Source organism: Lemur catta, chromosome 3, assembly GCF_020740605.2.
Source record: "Lemur catta isolate mLemCat1 chromosome 3, mLemCat1.pri, whole genome shotgun sequence".
Classification (NCBI taxonomy): domain Eukaryota; kingdom Metazoa; phylum Chordata; class Mammalia; order Primates; family Lemuridae; genus Lemur; species Lemur catta.
Window position 1 is genome coordinate 45,856,489 of NC_059130.1, and position 23,740 is coordinate 45,880,228.

At 36.7% G+C, this 23,740-nt stretch overlaps 1 protein-coding gene and 1 non-coding gene across 2 annotated transcripts; one reads left to right on the plus strand and one right to left on the minus strand.

Moving 5' to 3' along the window:
* Positions 1 to 593: 593 nt before the first annotated feature.
* On the minus strand, positions 594 to 4,707 carry XCL1 (X-C motif chemokine ligand 1). The gene is made up of 3 exons (XM_045546412.1): positions 4,632 to 4,707; positions 1,794 to 1,908; positions 594 to 950 (listed from the first exon to the last, which is right to left on the minus strand). The coding sequence occupies exons 1-3, from the start codon at positions 4,690 to 4,692 to the stop codon at positions 782 to 784; spliced, it is 345 nt and encodes a 114-aa protein (XP_045402368.1). The 5' UTR covers positions 4,693 to 4,707; the 3' UTR covers positions 594 to 781.
* Positions 4,708 to 23,106: 18,399 nt separating this feature from the next.
* On the plus strand, positions 23,107 to 23,176 carry LOC123636266. Its single transcript, XR_006734458.1, has one exon. It is a non-coding gene; the product is annotated as a small nucleolar RNA SNORD56 (small nucleolar RNA).
* Positions 23,177 to 23,740: the final 564 nt, after the last annotated feature.

The window sequence follows — 23,740 nt, forward strand, 5'->3', positions numbered from 1 at the left end:
TTAAAAGCTTACTGGCAATAAAGCATAACTTACATGATAACTAAAGCAATGACTATTACAGAAGTCACAGTAAGGCGGTGAGATTATTGCTCAAGTCAAAAGGTGTTGATTTCTACTTGAATAAGCTTTCTTTACACCAAATATCTAACTTTTGCAAACCAGACAAACAAAAGAAATGAGAAGCGCTGACTTTTTTCCTTTAATAGGAGGTCAATTCTCCTATTAAGAGGCAAAAGAATTTTCTTGAGATCAAGTGAAGCCACTTTTTGAGTAGTGGACCCTTGAATGGGAAATCAATGGCAGTGGAATTCCTTTCTCCCTTATTCTATAAATACAACTCTAGCATGAATACAAGCTGAAATACATCTTGAATTGTTGCCATTGTCACAGTTGTAACTTGTGACTCATGTGTAAAGAACCACTATAATCTGGAACCCAAGAGTGATGAATACAGCTTCCATCTCTGATAACTACTGGTCAAAATCTCCCACATCATGGATACCATCAAAGGAGAGGTACAGTTAGGACAGAAGTAGAACATAAATAATATATTACCTTTCCCTATATATAATGAATAAACTATGGAACTATTCTTGATAATAAATATTTATTAATTAGAACATCTCAATGAATATGAAAGACATTAAAAAACAAAAATACACGAAAATAATTTGATTCATGCAGCACTTTCATAAAAAGTGAGTACAACTTAATTGTTCCATGAACTTGTAAAGTGAAATGACCTGGCCAACTAGTGAGGGGACAAGGTACCGGAAGGCCACTACCCAGTCAGGGTCACAGCTGTGTTTGTGGAGCGTTGGGCTCCTGTTGGCTTGGTCTGAAGCAGGTTACTTTTGGTTTTGGACTTGCTGTCCACGCTCTTGATCGCTGCTTTCACCCACTTGTCTTGCGGATCAGCACAGACTTTCAGGCCACGTTTGGTAATAAAACTGTAATACAAGGAAAAGATAGACAAAATTAGCCACATTCTCAACGCCTCGTGGCCAGGAATTAAGCTGAGACCAGATAGGAAGAGATCTTACTGGAAGAAATAGTCTTTCAGAACTGTGAGACCATAAATGAACCTTTCTTCTGCTATCTAGTTTAACAAAAAGGAGAAACATCCACAGGTCACACCCAGCTCCTTTGTTCACCATAATTCACAGGCTTCTTTTCTCATCAGTGCTACCAAATATTGTAAGTAAAGGACATTTGGGGCCATCTAGTTCAATGATTACGGATCCCCTTCCTTTTCAAACCTAAACATACTGATCTTATTTTTTGGATAAAAGGTGATTTCTTTATTTTAATTTCTTAGGGTAAAACTTGCAATTGTGTGTTAGAAAGAGCTGCTACTTCTAAAAATGAGACCCCAGAAAAAGAATGGTACCGTGTAGGCTACACATTGACACATTTCCTTGAGCTATGGCAACTGCTAAAGTGTGGCAACTCCGACGCCAAGTATCCCACACCGGCGCGGCTACGTGGGCTAATCCCAGTCTGGGCCAGCGTCTCTAAACCCGGCCCTCAGAACTGGGCATGGTATTCATCTGGTTTCCAGCCAGACTCTTCCGCTAACAAAGGAGGACTTATTTATTTGGCAGCCAAATTTTTGCAGCAATCATTATTTGGTTGGGGTTAATGAGGACATGATTAATATGGAAATATAAAGGGGCTACTGGTTAGTTAAGGTTCTCCTCCGTGTTGACTTGTTCTTCCTGAGGAGGGCAGCATTTCCGTATTCTCCATCTCTGTATATCTACCTAGACCCGCCGTAGGGGAGACAAACTCACATCACCGCTTTCATGGAGCCCTCCTTGATGGTGTAGGTCTTGATTCTGTTCACGGGCAGTCGTTGGGTGGTTAGACTCACACAGATACTCCTATCTGGGACTTCACTGCCCACACCTGGAGAGGGAAAAAAAGACAAAATAAAACTATAAGTCAATAATCATCAAGTTCATGGGAACAATCACTTGTTAAAGTACTCTAAGAATGTTGTAGGAATATAAATAAAGCCATTTGCTCTTTGGGGAAAGAGACAATTCACATGGGCATGCTCAGTGTCTTGCACATCATCAGTTATTAGTAAATGTTTGACTAATTAAAAATTAAATCAAGAGTATTGTTTCAGGAATGTCATGCCGAGAGAAAATAACAAGGTGTTATCCATCTCTCTGTACATTTTCATTAAGACGCTTGGGATGGCTGGCACATGCCCCAGTGACATTCATCCATTCATTTACAGAGCATCCCTTGTGTTTAATGCACTAATTCAGACAGACACTATCCCTGTTTTCACGGAGCACGTGTTCTAGTCAGGGAGTCAGGCAACAAACAGACAAACAAAGAAGATAGTTTCAAATATTTATAAGTGGTACAGTGCTATAAATGAAATAGCAAAGAGTAATGTGATAAAGAGTAATTTAGGCAAGGCAACCATCAATGGGCAGCTTGTTTTTGACTGAATAATAAAAGAGTTCTCATTTTAAATGGTAAAATGCAAGACATATAAAGGAAGTAGTTTCTAAAATATTCATCCTCAATAGGAATGGCCCAGGGGAATTAAACTGTTAAGTTTAGAGAACCTGCTAACGTTGCAGAAGGGAAAATAACTTGGGAGAGTTAATACTATGAAGGGTTTGATAAAAATCTAGTCAGTTTCTAAGTGCTGGTTTTCTCTTTAGCTGTGCAGACTGGTATTTGCTTCCAGAGAAACGTGCAGCTAAAAAGCATCTAAAGTAACCACTGATAATGATCATTTGATCTGTGCTGCTGCTGATATCAGAAGGCGCCTTTCTAAGCACAGAGCTAAACAAAAGGTGTTCACTGACGTTGCTTTTCTTCATCGTTCCCTCTCCTCTCCATCGCTCTCAATGCCAGTCTGCGCATCCTTTACCCTCTGCCTTTGCCAATTTATTTTTTAGTACTGAACTGTTTCCCAACCCAGTGGAAGAGGAAAACAAATCTGTGGATTTTTTTTCTTTCTGTTACTCCTTAAGAAACCATATTTCTTTCTGTGAAGTATTTAACATGGATTCCCCAAGCCCCAGAGAATCCTGCTGTGTACTCTAAACCACAAAACCTTTTCCTTATTCTCAGCAATGTGTGTCTGTGTTATGCGTTAAAACATTGCCTTCACAGAGGTTGCAGAGTTGAGTCAAAGCAGAGATTGTTTTGCCCCATTTTGTACATGAGAAGCCAAGCACCAGTGGGACTTACAGAGCCCCTCCAACTAGGCAACCGCAGCTCTCCCCAGCCTGGAGCAGAGCACCGTCTCCCTTACCCACATCTCCACTGAACAGCACACCTGTCACTTCAGTAGGATGCCAGCCACGTAACAACATGTGGCCTGACTTAATGGTCTGAAGCTTTTTTGTTTCATCAATATTTTGTGTTTTGCCCACAATTTCAAGGAGTTCCAGTCTTTGCTGCCTTTACTCATAGACCCCATCCCTTGGGGATTCATGATCAGATTATGATATTGTAGTCTAAGTACTAAGTCTACAAATTAATTCTAGCCAGTACGAAAAAGTGGTCTTTTAAGAAATAATCTGCTGGACCCTCAATTAAGGCTCAGTATATCTGAATCTCACCTGGATATATCTTGTAGGTTTATTCGATTGTATATAAGCTGTTAGCACTTATTATCATATAGTCTCTTACAAATTCAAAACATTTTTCATAAATGGTAACATTCATCACAGTAATAATAGATTCCCAGTATAATAATAGAGTCCCAGGCCAGGCACGGTGGCTCACGCCTGTAATCCTAGCCCTCTGGGAGGCCGAGGCGGGTGGATCGCTTGAGGTCAGGAGTTCGAGACCAGCCTGAGCGAGACCCCGTCTCTACTAAAAAAATAGAAATAAATTATCTGGACAACTAAAAATATATATAGAAAAAATTAGCCGGGCATGGTGGCGCATGCCTGTAGTCCCAGCTACTCGGGAGGCTGAGGCAGTAGGATTGCTTAAGCCCAGGAATTTGAGGTTTCTGTGAGCTAGGCTGATGCCACAGCACTCACTCTAGCCCAGGCAACAAAGTGAGACTCTGTCTCAAAAAAAAAAAAAAAAGTAGAGTCCCAGTAATAATAGAGAACATACATCCTCCAGTGCATCCCCACATTGTGACTGAACTCCAAAGATTTTGAGAATTTATCAAGACCTATATTAAATGGGCAAAATCTACAAATGCATTTACAATCATCACCACAATAGCTAATATTATTAAGAATAATTACTATTTGTAAGGAAATCTGATGTAATTAAATAAATACAAATAAATAAGTAAACTATAAATAAACAAATCATAAGATTTATTTAACTTTAACAGAGCATGTCTGTTATATTCAATTTATAGATAAACATAGTCCCAGAATGGTTTAAGAAATTTACCCAAAATCATCCAATTAGGAAGGGTAGGAGCCCAGATACTAACCAAGTTTTCTCTGTCTTGGAAATCTACAAAGTTCTCTAGAGTTGAAATTATCATTCCTTTTTTGCACATGGGTAGTTTGAGGCTTACCTCTAAAAAGCATTTTACTCCAGTCGAAAGCTGAGTCAAACCCAAAAGGTGTGCCCATCTGCCTCTCATCCCTGTTCCCCATCTCACAGACAGTTTCTCCACTTACCTTCTACCACATGTGCAGTGAGAAAGCAGATGCCAATGAAGGCCAGGATGAGCGGTCTCATGGCTGAGTGTCTGGCGAGCTGGGCAAGGAGAGAGTGAGGACCTGGCTCCTCACGAGCCTCTTTTATCCTGTGATGGTCAACCTGCTTCCTGTGGTGAGAGGGGGCTTTCAGGGTGCATGTGGGACCACGGAAAGTCTTTGCAGTACCAATGCTTTTTTTTCTTTAAAAAAAAAAGTTCCCTTGCCTCGTTCATACTAACCTTACACGCTGTGGCCTTTTCCCCTCTCCTGTGGTTAACGTGTCAATGAAACCAAATGTACGAACAAAAGAAAACGTGGTCGTCTCTTCTGCCACCAGTCTAAATTCAGATCTTCCACTGCAGACATGCCCCAAGGCTGTTCGAGGTCACCGCCTAGCACAGGGACAGTGTAAAGGAAATGCGGTGGGGTGGTCACCACAGCCCATCCCAATCATCTCATGTGACACCCACCATGACATGGGGCTTCCACAGCCGTGGATCTCCATGATCACCTGAGGCCACCGTCTGACTCCTAGGGAGGGGAAGAGATGCCACTGCCACACTGCGATTCTCATTCCTTTGCTTTCTTCTTTCTCGTTTCTCTCCTCTACCTTCATTCATATTCTATCCCCCATTTCTTTACACCACTCTCCCCAGCTACCCAAGAAACATTTAGATAACTGTCTTGACCACGTCTATGTTTGTTTTGTTGCAACTTAATAGATACATTTTTAAAGGCTTTGAAGTTGTCCTATACCAACTTAATTTTGGAAAACAGAGATAAAATTAACTAATAATCTCGTCATTCTGACATATTTCATTTTTAATGTTTTTCCAGTGAGTCTCTATTTATATACATATGTTCACATGATTTTGGTCATTATAAATACCATTTTAAGATCAATTTAAATATCTTCCCATATTTCTTTAGTCTTCGTGTTTCTACTTTGAGTAAATATATATACATATGTATTAAACCATTACCTTACAACTTATTGCTATATGGATCATATCTATAAAGTCAATTTTGTTAATACTCACTGAATTATTTCCCTTTAATAACCAGGAGTAGGATTACCAGGTAAAATCATGTGATCATCTTTATAGCACTTATTATGTATTGCTATATAGTCTTCTCAAAATGTAGTTTTAATTTGCAATGCCTCCAGCAGAGTTTGAGTACATTGGTGCTACAACCTTTCTGGCCCTTAGTTTGTTGTTGTTTCTGTTTATTTTACATAGGTATCTATAAAACATATTTATTAAATTATGCATAGTTAAAATTTTGCCATTGCTATTAGCAATATGAAAATAAATTCATACATTTTCATAAAAATTATAGGTTAACCTCTAACAGATTTTTCACTAATGGCATTTAATTTTCCAGCCAGACATCACTCTAAACTTCAGAATGGCTCTTTAATTATCTCTACCTCACTATACCATCAGTCCTTAATCTCTGGATACATCTTCTGTTCAAACCGTTTCTCCCCCTATTACTCCTTGACATGGAGTAATGTGTCTTCTTTCATCCAATTTCCAAATACAGGTGTGTGAGGTCATCTCAGATTCTTTGCTATCTATCTCTATGTTACTCTCAACCAAGCTGGATGAAGTATTCCTTTTAAGTAGCTCCTCTAGATGTCTCCTCCTTTCTTTTCACACTGCTCATGGTAGGCCATCATCATCCCTTGTTAGGACCATTGTAATAGACCAACTGGTTTCCCAGTCCATGGTCTCCTGCCTTCCAATCTATTCTCCACAGTATTTCCATAATAATCATTCTAAAGCCTTAATCTAATCATACCATTTCCCTATTGAGAAACCCTTTGCTAATTCACATTGCCTACAGGATGCATTTGAAATCTCTCATTGTCTTGTATAAGGATGTTCAAGATCTAGCACTGCTTTTCCTTTCAGACTCACCTTCCACCAATCAAACACATGCTCCCAAACCTCTAACCTTAACAAACATGTGTGCAGTCAACCTGATGTGCCATACACTTTTATGTTCCCAACATGTTGCTTTCTTTACCTGGAATATCCATAGAAGCTCCCTACATAATTACTTATAAACTCCTTGTCTATATATGTTTTCCTGACTTCTCTAGATAAAATTAAGTTGTACCATCCTTTGTTCTCCCTTAGAGCTTTGTTCTTACCACTGTTCTATCAGTAATCTCATTGTATCCTCCTAATCGATTACATTTCTACATCTCCCACTAGATGACAGGCTCCTTGAGAATAGGGAATTGCCTTTGTCATCTCCAGGTCCCTGGCACTAGCAGAAAGCCTGGCACTCAACAAATAGTTTTTGAATAAATGAATTATTTTCAAAAGACCAAAATTATGGTTGTTGGGCATTAAGTGAAGGTGGGCCATCTAAAAACATAAAGCCATGCTCCATGACATTGGTGTAGGCAATGATCTTTTGGATAAAACACCAAAAGCATTGGCAGCAAAAACAAAAATAGACAAATGGGATTACGGCAAACTAAAAACCTTCTACACAACAAAGGAAACAATCAATGGAGTGAACAGATAACCTATGGAATGGGAGAAAATATTGGTAAACTGTATATCCCAAATATAGTTTAGGTATATATATCCAAAATATACAAGGAACTCAAACAACTCAATATAAAAAAAAAAAACCAAATGACCCAATTAAAAGATTGGCAAAAGACCTGAATAGATCTTTCTCAAAAGAAGACATACAAATGGCCAAGAGGTACATGAAAAAATGCTCAAAATTACTAATCATCAGGGAAATGTAAATAAAAACCACAATAGCATATCAACTCACACCTGTGACAATGGCTATTATCAAAAAGACGAAGGGTAATAAGTGTTGATGAGGATATGGAGAAAGGTAACTATCACACAGTTAGTGGGAATGTAAATTAGTACACTCATTATGGAAAACAGTATGGAATTTCTTAAACATTTGTACCCCCGTGATATGCAGAAATAAAAAAAAATTTTTTAAAAAGACACAATGGAAAGAAATGAGAGCATCTGGATCTGCTAATACTTTTTTGATCTGTGCAATAAAACCTCCATGTTTTCCTGTCATGGAAAAAAATTAAATTAGAACTACCATATGATCCAGCAATCCTATTACTGGGTATATGGAAATGAAATCAATGTGTCAAAGAGATATCTGCACTCCCATGTTTATTGCAAGGTTATTCACAATAGCCAGGATATAGAATCAACCTAAGTGTCCATTTATGGATAAATAGATAAAGAAAATGTGATCTGTATACACAATGGAATACTATTCAGCCAAAGAAGGAGGAGAAATCCTATCATTTGCAAGAACATAGCCATTGTTGCAAACCTGGAAGGCAATGTGTTAAGTGAAATAAGCCAGGCACAGAAATACAAATATCACATGATCTCCCTCATCTGTGGATTCTAAACAGTTGATTTCACAGAAATAGAGAGTAGAATGGTAGTTACCAGTGCAGGGGAGGTTGGTAGGAGGTTGAGTTTGGTCAGATGTTGGTCACAGAATACAAAATTTCAGTTAGACAGGAGGAATAAGTTCAAGAGATCTATTATACAACATGGTGGCTATAGTGAACAAGAACCGTAATCTTGAAAAATGGTAAGAGAGTGGATGTAAAGAGTTCTTACCACAAAAATAATTATGTAAGGTAATGCATATGTTAATTAGCTAGATTTAGGCATTCCACAATGTATGTATACTTTGAAATAGCATGTTGTACATACGGTTTTATCTGTCAATTAAAAATAAAGTAAATAATTTCTTAAATTAAAAATTAAAACATAATTTCAGGAAATTGTTCCTGTAGCTTTCTCTTGTTTTCAATCAAATACACAATTTGATTGATGGCTGAATTTTTACTTAGCATATTGATATGGAATTTCTTAAACTCTCAGAATGAGTTGTTCACTTTTGGTTTGTTGAAGCATACACTGGGATCTCAGATACAGAAGACTTAAGTAACAAACAAGAAAGGAGAAACCTAGCGCAAAGTGGGCATAGTCTGCTAATGAGTGGACACTTTTTGACAGCCACCAGTTGAGGCGTATTAGTCATAATGAATTCCTTTCATCCTTGACTTCTCTCTTTTGTTAGGTGCTACACCCAATCTGTCAGCAAATACTGTTGGTTCCCTGTCTTCAACATAGAATACAAACACTTCTCACCACCCAAACCCCCCTACTCCAAGTCACTATCACCTCTCACCTGGATTAGTGGATTTATACAATAGCCTCTTAATTGGTCTTCCTGATACCACCCTTCCCCTGTTGCTTAATTTACCACATCTGCCAAGGTGATCATTTCAAAATGTAAATTGCATCATGTTATTTCTCTCCTCAAAATCCTTCAATGGCTCCCCATTTTTATGAGTTAAATCCCATGGCTTTACAAGGGTTTACAAGTGCCTCTGTGACCCATGCTGTCCTCTCCTGTTCAATCTCTGATATCCTCTCCTTCTACTCTCTTCCCCTCCTACCCTACTGCAGCCATGTGGTCTCCTTGTTCTTCTCAGACATGTTAGTCATGCCTCTGAGCCTTTGCATTTACCATTCCCTCCATCTGACACTCTCTTCCCTCAGACATAAGCATGACTCACTCCTTCACCTCCTTCAATTCTTTGCTCAAATGCAACTTTTTCATGTGGCTTTCCCTGACCACTCCATTTAAAACTGCATACACACACCCAACCTGATATCATTTGATGTATCTTTGCTGTTCTATTTTCACTCAAAACACTTAGCACCTTCTAATATAACAACTTACTTGTTTTGATATGCTTATTATCTGTCCCCTTCCAGGAATTCTTTGTCTTTTTCATTGCTGTTTCCTCACAGTCTAGTACAAAGCCTAGCAAGCACAAAGGAGCTGCACAATGCATTTATCCAGAATAGATTTACGTGTATATGAGTGTGTAAGTGCGTGAGTGTACAAGCATGCATATGCACATGCAAACATCAACATTTATACCTGCAGAGTCTAGTTCTTTGGAACATCAGCACTGCTTATGAACGTGTGACCAACGAGTGGAATGGTAAAATCCATTTTTGAAGGAAAGCATTCATTATTGAAGGAAGAAGACAGAAACAAGATGAGTGCAACTAAAGAAAACTCAAAATATTTTCACTTTTTGTTGTGCTTTCTGGTCTGAATATTTTGATTCATCTGAAAAAAGTTACTTGTATTTCATCATACATAAATATAATCCATATAAGGATTTCCTTTTCTGTAGAACATGTGTTTATGCAATTTTCTAATTTTTCTGTTAGGTAATTTGTCTTTTTCTTTTTGGTATGTAATTCTTTATGTATTCATCTTCTAATTCTTTGTTGTAGGTGTTGCAAATATTTTCTATCCGTTTGTATTGTATCTTTTCATGACCTTTATGATGTCTTTGATGAACCAAAAAAACCATAATTTTAATGTAGTTAAATGTATCACTATTTTATTTTATGGTGAGTGCTTCTTGCGTCTTAATAAATTCTTCCTTTCCCTAAAGTCAAAGATATTTACAGGCCGGGCGCGGTGGCTCATGTCTGTAATCCTAGCACTCTGGGAGGCCGAGGTGGGAGGATCCCTCGAGGTCAGGAGTTCGAGACCAGCCTGAGCAAGAGCGAGACTCCATCTCTACTGAAAATGGAAAAAAATTATATGGACAACTAAAAATATATATAGAAAAACTAGCTAGGCATGGTGGCGCATGCCTGTAGTCCCAGCTACTCAGGAGGCTGAGGCAGTAGGATTGCTTGAGCCCAGGAGTTTGAGGTTGCTGTGAGCCAGGCTGATGCCACAGCACTCCAGCCCGGGCAACAGAGTAAGATTCTGTCTCAAAAAAAAAGAAAAAAGAAAAGAAAGATATTTACCTCTATTTTCTACTAAACATTTTAAAGAATTGCATTTGACACTTACATTTTTAACCTTCCCAGTGTTCATTTCTGTATGTAGTGTGAGGTAAACATCCACAGGGATTTTTTTTCTTTATATAAATAAATGTTCTAGGTCTAGTTTTTGAATGGTTCCACCTTTTCCCATATGTCATATATAAAAGTCATATATCATATATCAAATATCATATATTATATATCAAAGTTCTACATATGTTCATATCTGTGTCAGATTCTCTATTCCCCTTCATTGGTCAAACTGTCTATTCCTCACTAGCACCATTCTGTCTTAATTACTTATAATTTCTTTAGATTTTAGTAGGATAAGCTCCCTTTCATTATTCTTTTCTTCAGAAGTTTCTTGTGGTAAGCTCACTAGTGATCAAGAAAATGGAAGTCAAGACCACAGTGTGACCCCATTTTCTTTCCGCTCAAAATGGCGCAATTTAAACACTCTGATAATAGTACTGTGATAACAATGATATGGAGTAACATATATTAGTTGTGGCATTAGAAATTTGTATAACACTTAGAAAAGCACTTTGGAATTGTCATGTAAAGCTGAACATTTGCATACCAGGAAGATCCAGAAATTCTGCTCCTGAATATATACCTGTAGAATTTCAAAGGGAAGGAGCACATAAACCTAAGGTATCTGGAATATTCAAGTGCTCAAGTTAAGGGTAGGTTAATGGTGGCACATTACACAATACAATTAATTGAATAAAAGAGAGTGATGTATAGACTTATGATGATGATGTATAACTATATCATTCACATTAAACTAACACTAAAATCAATGTAGATATTCTTAATCAATTTTGTGTCTTGGAGTTTGGCCTATAAAAGGTGACTCAGGAATCTAGGCTGCTTCCACTTTCAGGTAACACCGTCCCCTGCAGCCTGAGAGTCCTTTTCTCCCAGCTGCAGGGTAGAGAACGAGAGAGCAAGGAAAAGGCACACCTATTCTTAACTACCTAGAAGGGACATATATCCTTTGGTCACATTTCATTGGTGGGAACCAGGCACCTGGTCCATCTAGAAGCAAGGGCAGAGTGGGAGAATAGGGCATGGGACTGTGCCTGGGAAATGTAAGCTAGACCTGTGCCTAGAACAAAGAGCAAATAAGATCTAGCATGCCCTGCCACAGCAATATGATTGTGATCAATCCTATTGTGCACCTGAGGTTCTTTTAGAGTATAAAAATAAAAGAACAATTACTATGTTTATTTTCTTTGAAACATGCCCCCAGTACATGTCCTAAATTATTCTTAGTTTTTCCTAAATTAAAATAGTTTTCTTATATTTTCTGTTAAAAACAGTATGATTATCGTAAAGAAAATTCAGATCTATAGAAAAGTTTTTTAAAAAGTAAAATTCACCCAAATCCCACTACCCAAAGATAACCACTTAGCTGCTGTTGATGGACCTTCTTCTAAACATCTCTGTAGGTAAATATGCCCATGTATATATTATTTCACAATCTTTCTACAGCATTCAATAGCTGTAGATTATTGTACGTTTTCCATGTGTGAGGATTTGTGCTAAGCACTAAAGGACATTAACCCATTTAATCCTTAAAACAGTATAATGAATTAAGTGGAATTATTGTCTACATTTTATAGATGAGAAAATCGGGACTTAAAGAGGTTAAGTAATTCACTCACAATCACGAAGCTGACTGATGATAGAGGGAAGATTCAAACCCAGGTCTACTAGACTCCAAGCCCAAGCTACTGAACAGTGCCTTATACTGTCAGATATTCTTATACATTCCTAATCCCCTACTGATGGGTCCTTAAGTTATTTCCTTTTTTGTCAACCCTAGACCACACAACAATAAGTAAATGCATTTCTTTGAACTTTTTTATACTTATCCGTGCATCTCTTTACTTTAGCATGAGTTCCCTCCCTGATGTTCACTCAAAATAGTCTCTTACTTTCATAAAGACTGCTTTCTGTAAAAGATGTGCAAAGGTTAAACGTGTAAAAATGAAGCTGACTGACAGATTAATGCCACATAGGATAGCTCTCAATGGTTATTGCTTGTCCACTAATCACAAAGCCAAATTTATAATACGAAAGTCAATTTATGAATATTGAGTATATTATATGAAACTGTGGCTTATAGTAAGGTCATAATAGACTTAATTGACCTAATTTGCAGTCTCACCAACAAGGCATGAAAGCATCTGTTTTTCCAAATCTTTACCAATACTGGACTTTGTAAGTCATTTTAGCCATTGCAAAGTTATAGGTTGTAGGTTATAGGTTATATTTCATTGTTCAGTTTTAATTTCTGTAAATGTGAGTGAAGTTGCTAACCTTTTATGAATTACTATTTCGTGTTATCCATTTTCTTTGGAATATTTGTCCCTTTCATTTTTGCTTTGTGAGAGTGTTGTCACAACTATTTTCCTATTAAATTTCTCAACTATAGCAATACTAGTAATACATAAAAAGTGAGGGTTCTCAGTATGTACATGTTTACATAATTTGGACTTTCCAAAGGAACTACATATACTTCCTGCAAACCTCGAGAGTATTCTGATATAAAACTTCAGCTTTAAAAAGATGGATAAAATATTTTGGTTTTTTTATTTCTTGCCTGAGATCTAGACCAAGGGTTTCTATAAGATTGAAAAGTGTCCTGTAGCTCTGGCATTTTCAGAGCTACAATCACCAATGAATAGAACACAACTTATATACTCGGTTCTTCGGCTATGTGTCCTTTACTTATTAAGTAGCTGACTTGTCACAAAGAAACACCACTGAAAAAAGAGGAAAAGAAACTCTATGCCAGGAATATCAGAGAGGTTGTACCATAAACTGGCTCTGAGGAATCAGCCAATCATTTAGGACTTTTGGTGTCTCAGTGCTCCCATCTTTACATTGGGAATAATATTCATCAGCCTCATGGTAATATGGTAAAAACCAGTAATATTGTGCCTGTAAAATACTAAGTAGCCAGATAATACACAAATTACAAGTTTAATTTGGGGCTATGCTCTTGCTCTTTTGCCATGTATATTAGACCACAGAGGTTGTCAGACAATAATACAATTAACGAAAAGAAATTAAGGAAATTGGGTAATTTGTGGATACATTTTTATGTTCAAGTGCTGGTGAATTAAAAGGCAAAGGGAGAGGGGAGAGAGAAAATAATATCTAATATAAATTGAGCCAATGGCCTATGCATACTCCCAGAAGTTTCTAAGCAGAGTTTAGAAGGTATGATACTGCCATTGGATGCTATGAAAATAAGTGGACTTCATACTCTGATTTTTGAGTTGCCACCAAAATCCCTCCAAGCCCAAAGCAGCGTTCCCATCAGTCTGATGTATTATCTGAAATCTCTCCTTTAAAATCATTCACTCAAAGTTACTCATTCATTCAGCAAGAACAGTTTTACTATTTGTAAGATACTTCCTTAGAGACATGGAAAAAGAAAAGAATAAGTCATGTCTCATGATCTGGTAAGTGATATATCTATCCATCTGTCCATCTATGTGTATGTATATGTAATGTTCATTGCAACATGAAAAGTGCTATAGTAGCTTGATCAATTACTTGAAATGAAACATTGAATCTTTAGGAGCCATAGATGATTCTGGAATGAATGAGACATGGATTCATTCTCAGGCATTAACATTGGACTGTGGTTAATACATTGATAATAGGCTGTCACTCAGAAAAACAGAGAAGCTACCCAAGAAGTGCACAGAGAAGCTAAGTTCTAAAGAAAGAACAGTGAGAGGGATGGATCTATTAGCATTTCTCAAAATGTTTTATACCAAACACTAGTTCTTGCTAGTTGCTCTATGAAAAACCAGTCGGGGGTCAGGGGGGACAGATGCTTTCTAATAAACTTGGGAGATTTTGCGTATTATTAATTCATGGTACATATTATCATATTAAAGCCTCTGAGAAGTCCTGCAGTAAAATTTGGCTATCTAACATTTCCTAAACTTTTTTGACTATATAACCCTTTGTCATAGAAGACTTAAACCAACTGAAGACACATTTCAGAAACACTAATCTAGAGCATGGATTCTGCCTAGGGAGGGTGGTACTAAAGGTACACAGGTGGTGGAGTGAGGTGCTAAATACAGCGGTGTCCAAACTAGGGCCTTCCCAGGGGCAAGAGGGATTGGAGATATTTTGATAGTGAATTCAACACAAGTGGAGACAGAGAGCTTGATACTTGGTAGAAATACAAATGGATTATACATTTTTCAGTGAAATTCCTCAGCCTGTGTACAAATCTTGGCTCTGTGTTACTTTTCTTGGTGATTATTATTCTGCTTCTGATTATTTTCCAGTACTAGAAAATGTGGACTTGTTTATTGCATAAACTGCTAATAATGAATGATCTGATTTTTATATTTTTTTATTTTTATATGAGATATTGTGCAAAAAGAATTAATTTTTTCTTCAAAAAAATCAAAAGTTGTATAGAGAAAAGATGAAATAGTTATTTCATTGTCATGAACTTCAAATAATTTTAGTCAAACCTGTAAAATTATATTTTACAAGTCACTGGGCTTGTTTAATTTAGCAAATTCTAATATCTAGATAAATATTATCAATAACGGATATTATGTATAATAAGTTCCTATTAATAGCATAGAACAAGAATCAGCATGATATATCTGTCTCATTTTTTTATAAATGAAGTTTTATAGGGACACAACAATGACCATTTGCTTACATATTGGCTATGGCTGCTTATACATTACAACGGCAAAGTTGATCAGTTACATGGTCTTCAAAGCCTAATATATTTGCCATCTGACCCTTACAGAAAAACTTTGCTGACCCCTAGTCAGACCCTGATTTGTATTTATTATTAAAATCAGTTATGTTCAATAAGACATTAACTATGTAAAATTTGTAGAGAGGAAAAAAAGACTAAGAAGTACACCAAAACGTTGGCAATGGAGAATTCCCCAGGAAGTTACCACATTCATGGTCAGGCTGGGAAAGTGAGAATAGCTTCTCCTGTTTCAAGACCTTGTATCATTTCTTAGCTATGTTATTTACTTATTCCTTATTAGTGAAAGTATGTGGTATTAACAGGCAGGCACTTTCTCATCAGATGGGCTCATAATCTCCCTTGTTCCTTGATAAAAGGTATACAGCCAACAAAAAAGAACTCAAAGTAATTTCTAAAAATGTCTGTGGTTGTCAAAAGTTTAAAAAGCATTGCTCTGTGCTGTACATATAGGAGCTATATCAGGGCCAGGAACCCAAGGGCTCAAGGTAACAGAGGAAATGTTACATGTTGACTACTACACAAAAGTTGTTTAAAAATAGTTTGGGTTACATTGTTCATTGTTCACAGATAAATGGGGGATCTGAACAGAATAGACAATTGAGTAAAAGTAAACAACTCTCCAGGGAAGATTAGATTGGGAAGAAGAAAGACATCTGGTATCTATGATGTCAAGTCAACCACTGTCTCAGGAAATTAAAGTTAGTAAACAGAAGAGTATTTTTTTTTTCAGAAGACTTCTATTTTTCCAACAAAGTCTGCCATAAACTTAAAATACTTTGTGGTACAAAATTCAAAAGAATTTACAGATTTTTTTAATCAATCAGACTCAATCTGCCCACCAAAGATACATGCATCAGCCTGGATCTGTAGGCCAACATTAATGGCCAAGAGCCATCCTAAGGAGCCTTTCCTTGAGAAGCCATGTACTGTAGCAGGAACCATGAACTGTAAAATCAGATCACTCAGATCTTTATCCTGCAGGATATATTTTAGGAGAATCAAAATCATCTCTACCTCACAGACATCAGAATTAGAAACAGAACATGCAACATGTCTTGTTCATAACAGTGACCCAATAAATGGTAGTGATTATAATCAAAAGATAGACACTGAAACTATCAAATACTCTGAACAGGAAGTATTGTTGGTGCACGAAGTTGGTGACAAACGAGCAATATGTGGTTTTCATCAGAAGTTATGATTTTATCTTTATGAACAATAATAGTTGATTTTTATGAAATCAGTAAAGCTTATGGCCCTCGGCTTCCCCATACCCGGCCTCTACTCCATATCTGAAATGCCAGGAGGAAAAAGCATGCATGTCGCTGGACACTTTTGACCTCAAGCTGGAAGACATTTCCATCTTCCCAATGAAAGGCTCAGTCACAGATACAAGACCTCTTTACAGTAGAACAAGACAACATGGAGTGTTTTGGATTACCTAATTGTCAGATTAACTGAAATGATTTTTTCTTTTAATCTTTATTGAAAACTTCCCACTACGGTTTTTTTAATTCAGAATGAAAAAAAATGAATTTTTGATGACAGAGGCTTACTTAGTTTCAGTGTCTCAGGCCAATAACCTGTTACACAGAACCTAGAAGGATTCCTAAGGTGCATGCATTACCTTAAAAGGTATGTGATATTGGACTGAGTCTGAATGGGTCCCCAAAGTTGACTGTGGAAACAAATTAATCAAATGTTGCCTTGTCAGAAGGCTGGCCTCATCACAGCATATAAAGAAGCAGCCACCCCTCCATTCCTAAAGTTTCTTATAACCCACTGCATTGTAATTCATAGCTCTTACCCTTGCCACCTGACATTGTTATATACTTTGTGTATTGTTGTTCTCGCCCTACTAGAATATAATGCCCATGAGAGTCTAGACTTTATTTTACTACTGAATCCTTAACACCTATAAGAACTCAAGAAATATTTATTGATTTAATAAATAAATATAAACTAATTGTCTTGTCATTTTCTTCTTTCTCTTATGAACTAAAAACAGAAGGCCTCTTCAACTTAACTTGGAGCTATCTACTTTACAGCAATATCATCCTAGTATGACAAAGACTATAAGGGGGAAAGGGTCAAGGGATACAGGGGCTAGAATAGACCTTAGTCTTACCTTGTCAATTCACCACCTTTTTGTGAATGGGAAAACAAATTAGAGTTCCAGGCAATGTCACAAAACAAATGCCTGTTCTGTCACATCCCTCAGCAGGGCTCAGTAAAAGAACAAAGACCACCACCAACAAAAAATACGATATAGTGTATACGAGGGAGAACAATTAACACATTTTTTGGTTTGCTTTTCCAACTACACACCACAGAGCTCATTCTGGAAGAGAATGAAGTGAAAGATTCACCTGGTAGATACTTGCTTAACACTAATCTTCACCCCTTTCTCTTCAATGGCCCCTTCTCTGCTGATTCTCTCTGCACCCTGCACCCAGCAGGACAGACGGTAAGGTGAGACAAATTATAACTGGCAGTGGGACCTGAGAAATCCGCACAATTTGAGCACATCTACTTTCTGCTATTCTGTAAATGACATTACTTGTTTTTTTTTAATTTTGTTTTTCCCGAGAGACTCTAAATCTAATCATTACTTGAATAACTTTTTAAAAATTCAGAGTGTTGGTTGATGTCTTCCTCTAAATAATTGTGCTCAATACTCACAATTTCATTATATGATATTTTAATATCTTTCAAAATAAACGCTAAATGTACAGTTATATTCATACCAACTTCCCTCTAATACCTGTAAAAGTTTTATAGTCTCCTTAGCTACTCAGCCTGAGTGTACAACTCACCTTTCACCTCTTTCTTTCTTTCTTTCTTTCTTTCTTTCTTTCTTTCTTTCTTTCTTTCTTTCTTTCTTTTTCTTTCTTTCTTTTTCTTTTCCTTTCTTTCTTTTTTCTTTCTTTTTGAATAATCCTTGGTTGTTTCTTGTTTGTTTTATTATGGTCAGAACACTTAATATGATATCTACTCTCTTAAATTTTTAAGTGCAAAATATAGTATTGTTAATTATAGACACAGTGTTTTACAGCAGATCTCTAGAACTTACTCATCCTGAATAACTGAAACTTTATATCTGTTAAACAGCAACTCCCCATGTCTCCCTCTGCCAAGGCCCTGGTAATCACCATTCTACTTTCTGTATCTATGAGTTTGACTATTTTAGATACTTCCTATAAGTGGAATCATTCAGTATCTGCCCTTATGTGACTGGTTTATTTTACTTAGCATAATGTCCTCCAAGTTCATCTAATGTTGTTGCTTATGGCAGGATTTCCCTCTTTTTTAAGTCTAGATAATATTCCATCGCATGTATGTGCTACATTTTCTCTACCCATTCATTGATCAATGGACATTTATGTTATTCCCGTATCTTATCTATTGTGAATAATGCTGCAATAAACACAGGAGTACAAGTATCTCTTCAAGATTTTCATTTCAATTCTTTTGGATATGTACCATAACATGGGATTGCTGAATCATAAGATAGTTCTAATTTTAATTTTTAATTTTTAACTTTTTGAGGAACCTCTATGCTGTTTTCCATAGCAACTGCATGAATTTACATTTCCACCAACAATGTACAAGGATTCCAATTTCTCTACATCCTCACCAACACTTGTTATATTTTGATTTCTTTATATGAGCCATCCTAACAGGTATAACATGATATCTCATTGTGGTTTTTATTTACATTTCCCTGATGTAAGCATATTGTGCACCTTTTTCTGTACCTGTTGACCATTTGTATGTTTTCTTTAGAGAAATGTCTATTCAAGTCCTTTGTTCATTTTTAACAGGGTTTTGGGTTTGGGTTTTTTTTTTCAGGTTTTGTTGTTGTTGTTGTTGATTTTGCTATTGAGTTGTAGGAGTTTCTTTTCTCTTTATGATCATGATTATTTTTCTTTGGGTCTCAACCCATGGTCTAAAGTAATGATAGTCATTCCAACCGCACCAGCCTCTACTCTCCCAGAGCCTGTCCTTCCTTTTCCTCTTGTTCCTTCCTCCTTTCTTATTGTCTTTTATATTTTTCCTACTATAGGAACTTCTTGAATCCATGTATATTTATTTCCAATTGGAATAGCCAAGTCCATTAATTTTTGGTTTATTCTCAAAGCTAAAGATGAAATCATCCTTACACTGGTATAGTTAGTTGATCACTCTAACATTTAAAAAAAATGTTTTGAGTATTTCTCCAGCATCTGAGTTTTTCTCAGATAGTCAAAAAATAAATTTGCTAAGGGTAATTACATTTGTGTAACTGACATGAAAAGGGTTTAATAAACCGGTAAACTTTGCTTGTTTTCCACTTAAAATGCTAGTGGGAAGAAATGCTAGCCTTTGTAGTAAATAATTCCTAGAAGTGGATGTACCACAAGCAGTTTGAAAATGTTACAGGTGCACTTTAGGCATTTCTTCAGGAACCCCCCAAACACACACCTGAAAAATTGAACATATAGAAATTAAAGGAAGCAAATAGCAAAATAGAGAAGACATTTTTTCCCTCCAATGGGAAAAAGAGTGAATTATTGTGATTTTGTGCCTGTAAAGTTATCTGTTGGAAAATTTTAATGTAAGGTTTTTCCCCCTTTTCACATTGGTGTCTATGGTGAACATTTGCCACACTGGTGGCAGTCTGGCCTCCTATGTCTATGGAAGCTCCCATACAATAGCTTTGTTTCCCAAGGTAGAATCGAGAACTCCATTATCAAACCCATGACCAGCACATGACTTAGACTGAACCAGTCAAACCACCTCTATGAGCTTGGATGTAGAAGAGATCATCATGGAGGGAGAAGACTCCACATATAATCCACATTTGGAGAGAGTTTTATGATTGTTGGCAAGAGTCATGGAGTTTGTTTGTTTGTTAATAATAGACTTTATCTTTTAGAGCAGTGTAGGTTCACAGCAAAATTGAGCAAAGAGCACAGAGATTTCCCACATACTCACTCACCCCACATACACTCACAGCCTCCCCCACTACCAACATCCCTCACTAGAGTGGTGCATTTGTTACAATTGATGAAATTGCATTGACACGTTGTTATAAACCAAAATCCCTAGTCTACATTAGAGCTCATTATTGATGCTATATATTCTGTGGGTTTTGACAAATATGTAATGACGTGTATTCATCCTTTTAGTATTCATACACCATACTTTTGCTACTCTAAAAATCACCTGTGCTCCACCTATAAACCTCTGGTAACCACTGATCTTTTTATAGCCTCCATACTTTTGCCTTTTCTGATTGGCTTCTTTTACTTAGTAATATACCTTCAAGGTTCTTCCATGTCTTTTCACAACTCATTCATTCATCTATTGAAGAACAACTTAGTTACTTCCAAGTTTTGGCAATTATGAACAAAGCTGCTATAAACACGCATGTGTAGGTTTTTGTGTGGACATAGTTTTCAACTCCTTTGGATAAATACCAAGGAATGAAATTGATAGGTCATATGATAAAATGATGTTTAGCTTTATAAGGTACTGCTAGACTGTCTTCCAAAGTCTGTGTCATTGTACATCCTCACCAGCATTCGGTGTTGCCAGTGTTTTGGATTTTATCCATTCTAATAGGTGTAGAGTGGTATCTCATTGTTATTTTAATTTGCAATCCTCTAATGAAGTATGACATTGAGCATCTTTTCATATGCTTATTTTCCCTCTGTATATCCTCTTTGGTGAAGTGTCTGTTCAGATTATTGCCCTGGTTGTTTAATCAGGTTGGTTGTTTTCTTACTGCTGAGTTTTAAGAGTTCCTTGTATATTTTGGATAACAGTCCTTTATCAGCTATGTCTTTTGAAAATATTTTCTCACAGTCTGTGGCTTATCTTTTCATCCTCTTGACAGTATCTCTCACAGAACAGAAGTTTTTAATTTTCATGAAGTCCAACATATCAACTTTTTTTTTCATGGATAGTGCATTCAGTGTCATATCTAAAGGGCCATTTCCAAACCTAAAGTTATCTAGATTTTTCTCCTATGTTATCTCCTAGGAGTTTAATAGTATTGCATTTCACATTGAAGTCTTGAACCATGCTGAGTTAATTTTGTAAGATGGATAAGGTCTGTTTCTGGATTTTTTTTTTTTTTTGCATGTGGATGTCCAGTTGTTTCAGAACCATCTGTTGAAAAGACTATCCTTTCTCTAATGAATTGCCTTTAGTCCTTTGTCAACAGTCAACTATGTTTGTGTGGGTCAATTTCTGGGCTTTGTTTTGCTCCACTGATCTCTTTATCTGTTGTTTCACCTATACCACACTGTCTCGATTACTGTAGTCATGGAGTTTTCAGAAGCTGCCATAGCAAAGGTCCCAGAGAATGTGACCCAAGGTGTGTCCAAAATTCGAGCTTGTGCCTCTGATGAGTGCTGTGTGGATCCATCTATAGGCAGTCCTACAACGTGATTTGCAACTTATTCCCGACTAAAGTATGTTTTGTTGTTTGCAACTAAGAACTCAGACTGAAAGAATGATCCCCATGGACAGCATAGATACAATTTTGATGGGAAGTTTCCAAATGTATTCAGTGCTTTATTATTCCTCTTGAGGAATATGGAAATGAGAAAAAAATGGGATTTAAAATCAACAGACCGAGGCCTGAGTCTTGGCTTTGCCAATGACTAACTTTATAATGCCAGAAATCAACTGACTTTCCCAAGTCCATATTTATTTTTCTGAAAATGGAGATAATTTCTGTCTCATAAATTGATTTTTTTTTTTTTTTTTTTTTGAGACAGAGTGTCACTTTGTTGCCCGGGCTAGAGTGAGTGCCGTGGCATCAGCCTAGCTCACAGCAACCTCAAACTCCTGGGCTTAAGCGATCCTACTGCCTCAGCCTCCCTAGTAGCTGGGACTACAGGCATGAGCCACCATGCCCGGCTAATTTTTTTGTATATATATTTTTTAGTTGGCCAGATAATTTCTTTCTATTTTTAGTAGAGACGGGGTCTCACTCTTGCTCAGGCTGGTCTCGAACTCCTGACCTCGAGCGATCCACCCGCCTCGGCCTCCCAGAGCTAGGATTACAGGCGTGAGCCACCGCGCCCGGCCTCATAAATTGATTTTATAGAAATAAGTGATATTAATAAAAATAATTAAACAGATAATAGTAGGTCTTCAATTAATGCTTTTTATATTTGCTATCTGTCATACGTGGGATGATCTTGTTACTTCAAAGTGCCTAAAAGATAAGGTAAGGTTCTCATTAGATTGGATGGACCAGCTTAGGAACAATGGTAACAATAAAGATAATTAAATATGTTTAGGCAATATAAGGACTTTAAGCACAAGTAAGCTGACCTTTTTTAGTAGTAGCAGCTCTATGATTTAAAAATAATAATTGTATAGTAGTGTCCCATCCAAGCAAAAGAAGGGGTCAGTACATGTTGTGACCAATGTGGATCCACATAAGTTGTGTGTTTAGACTATGTATCATTGAAATTCCTTATATCTGTTTCATTTAGTTAGAAATGGCTTCACTGAGGAAGTGGTTTTCCAGAAACAATGATATAGTTATATGATCTATTTATTTATGTTTAAAAATTTTTGTTTTTTTATTTTTCCTTATTATCTCAATAATTTAATGAATATTAATTATATAAAATTATTTGAAAAACAGATCAGCAAAAATGAAGTTAAAATCACCTATAGTTCTACTGTCCAGAGATAATTATTCCCAGCATTTTTCTATCCTTCCAGAATATTTCCTATGCATTTAGATATAGATAGCTAGATTCAAAAATTTATAATTCTACAATGATGGCAATTTTTTCATCATCAGCATGTCACCTAGTGAGTGTTGATACTTTGGGTCTAAGGAAAAAAAGAATAAACTATATATACTATTCCTTTGCCTGTTTTTTCTTCACCTAAAAACATAAGCATACTCCAGGTTTGCAAATTTTTAATGGCCACAGAGAATTCCCTTAAAAGCATGTAACAAAATTATTCAACTAGTCTCCTAGTGTTGGCCATTTAGGTAATTCCTACGAGGGAGGAGGGTATTTCCAAGACTGCAACATCCTTTCCCATATATCTTTTTGCACTTGCCCAGTGCTTCCTTTAGGCAAATTCCCAGAAGCACAACTGCTAGGTTAAATAAATGGAATGGTACCCATTGGTTTCCATGGATGAGAATTACTGTGCATCAGAATTTACCTTAGTGAAAAGGAGTAAAAACAAGTCTGAGGTTGTTTTTGATAAAGTAGCACAAAATCATGGTAGCCATGACTCTACTAAGAGCACTGGCACTATTGCTGAAGCCTGAAGCCTGATCCATCTTAAGAGAACAGCAGTGATGCTGTAGACAGAGTATATCAGGGCAAATCACACTACTGCTGTTTTCTTATCAGTTTCCATTCTCTTTCTCCCTCTCTCTTCTCTTT

What these genes read in the sequence shown, in the direction of transcription:
- XCL1 (XM_045546412.1), bottom strand. Translation starts at nt 4,692, where the DNA reads ATGAGACCGCTCATCCTGGCCTTCATTGGCATCTGCTTTCTCACTGCA. An exon ending in CACTGCACATGTGGTAGAAG is followed by an intron (nt 1,909 to 4,631) that starts GTAAGTGGAGAA and finishes TTCCCTCTCCAG; the next exon opens with GTGTGGGCAGTGAAGTCCCA. An exon ending in GGCTCCATGAAAGCGGTGAT is followed by an intron (nt 951 to 1,793) that starts GTGAGTTTGTCT and finishes CTTGTATTACAG; the next exon opens with TTTTATTACCAAACGTGGCC.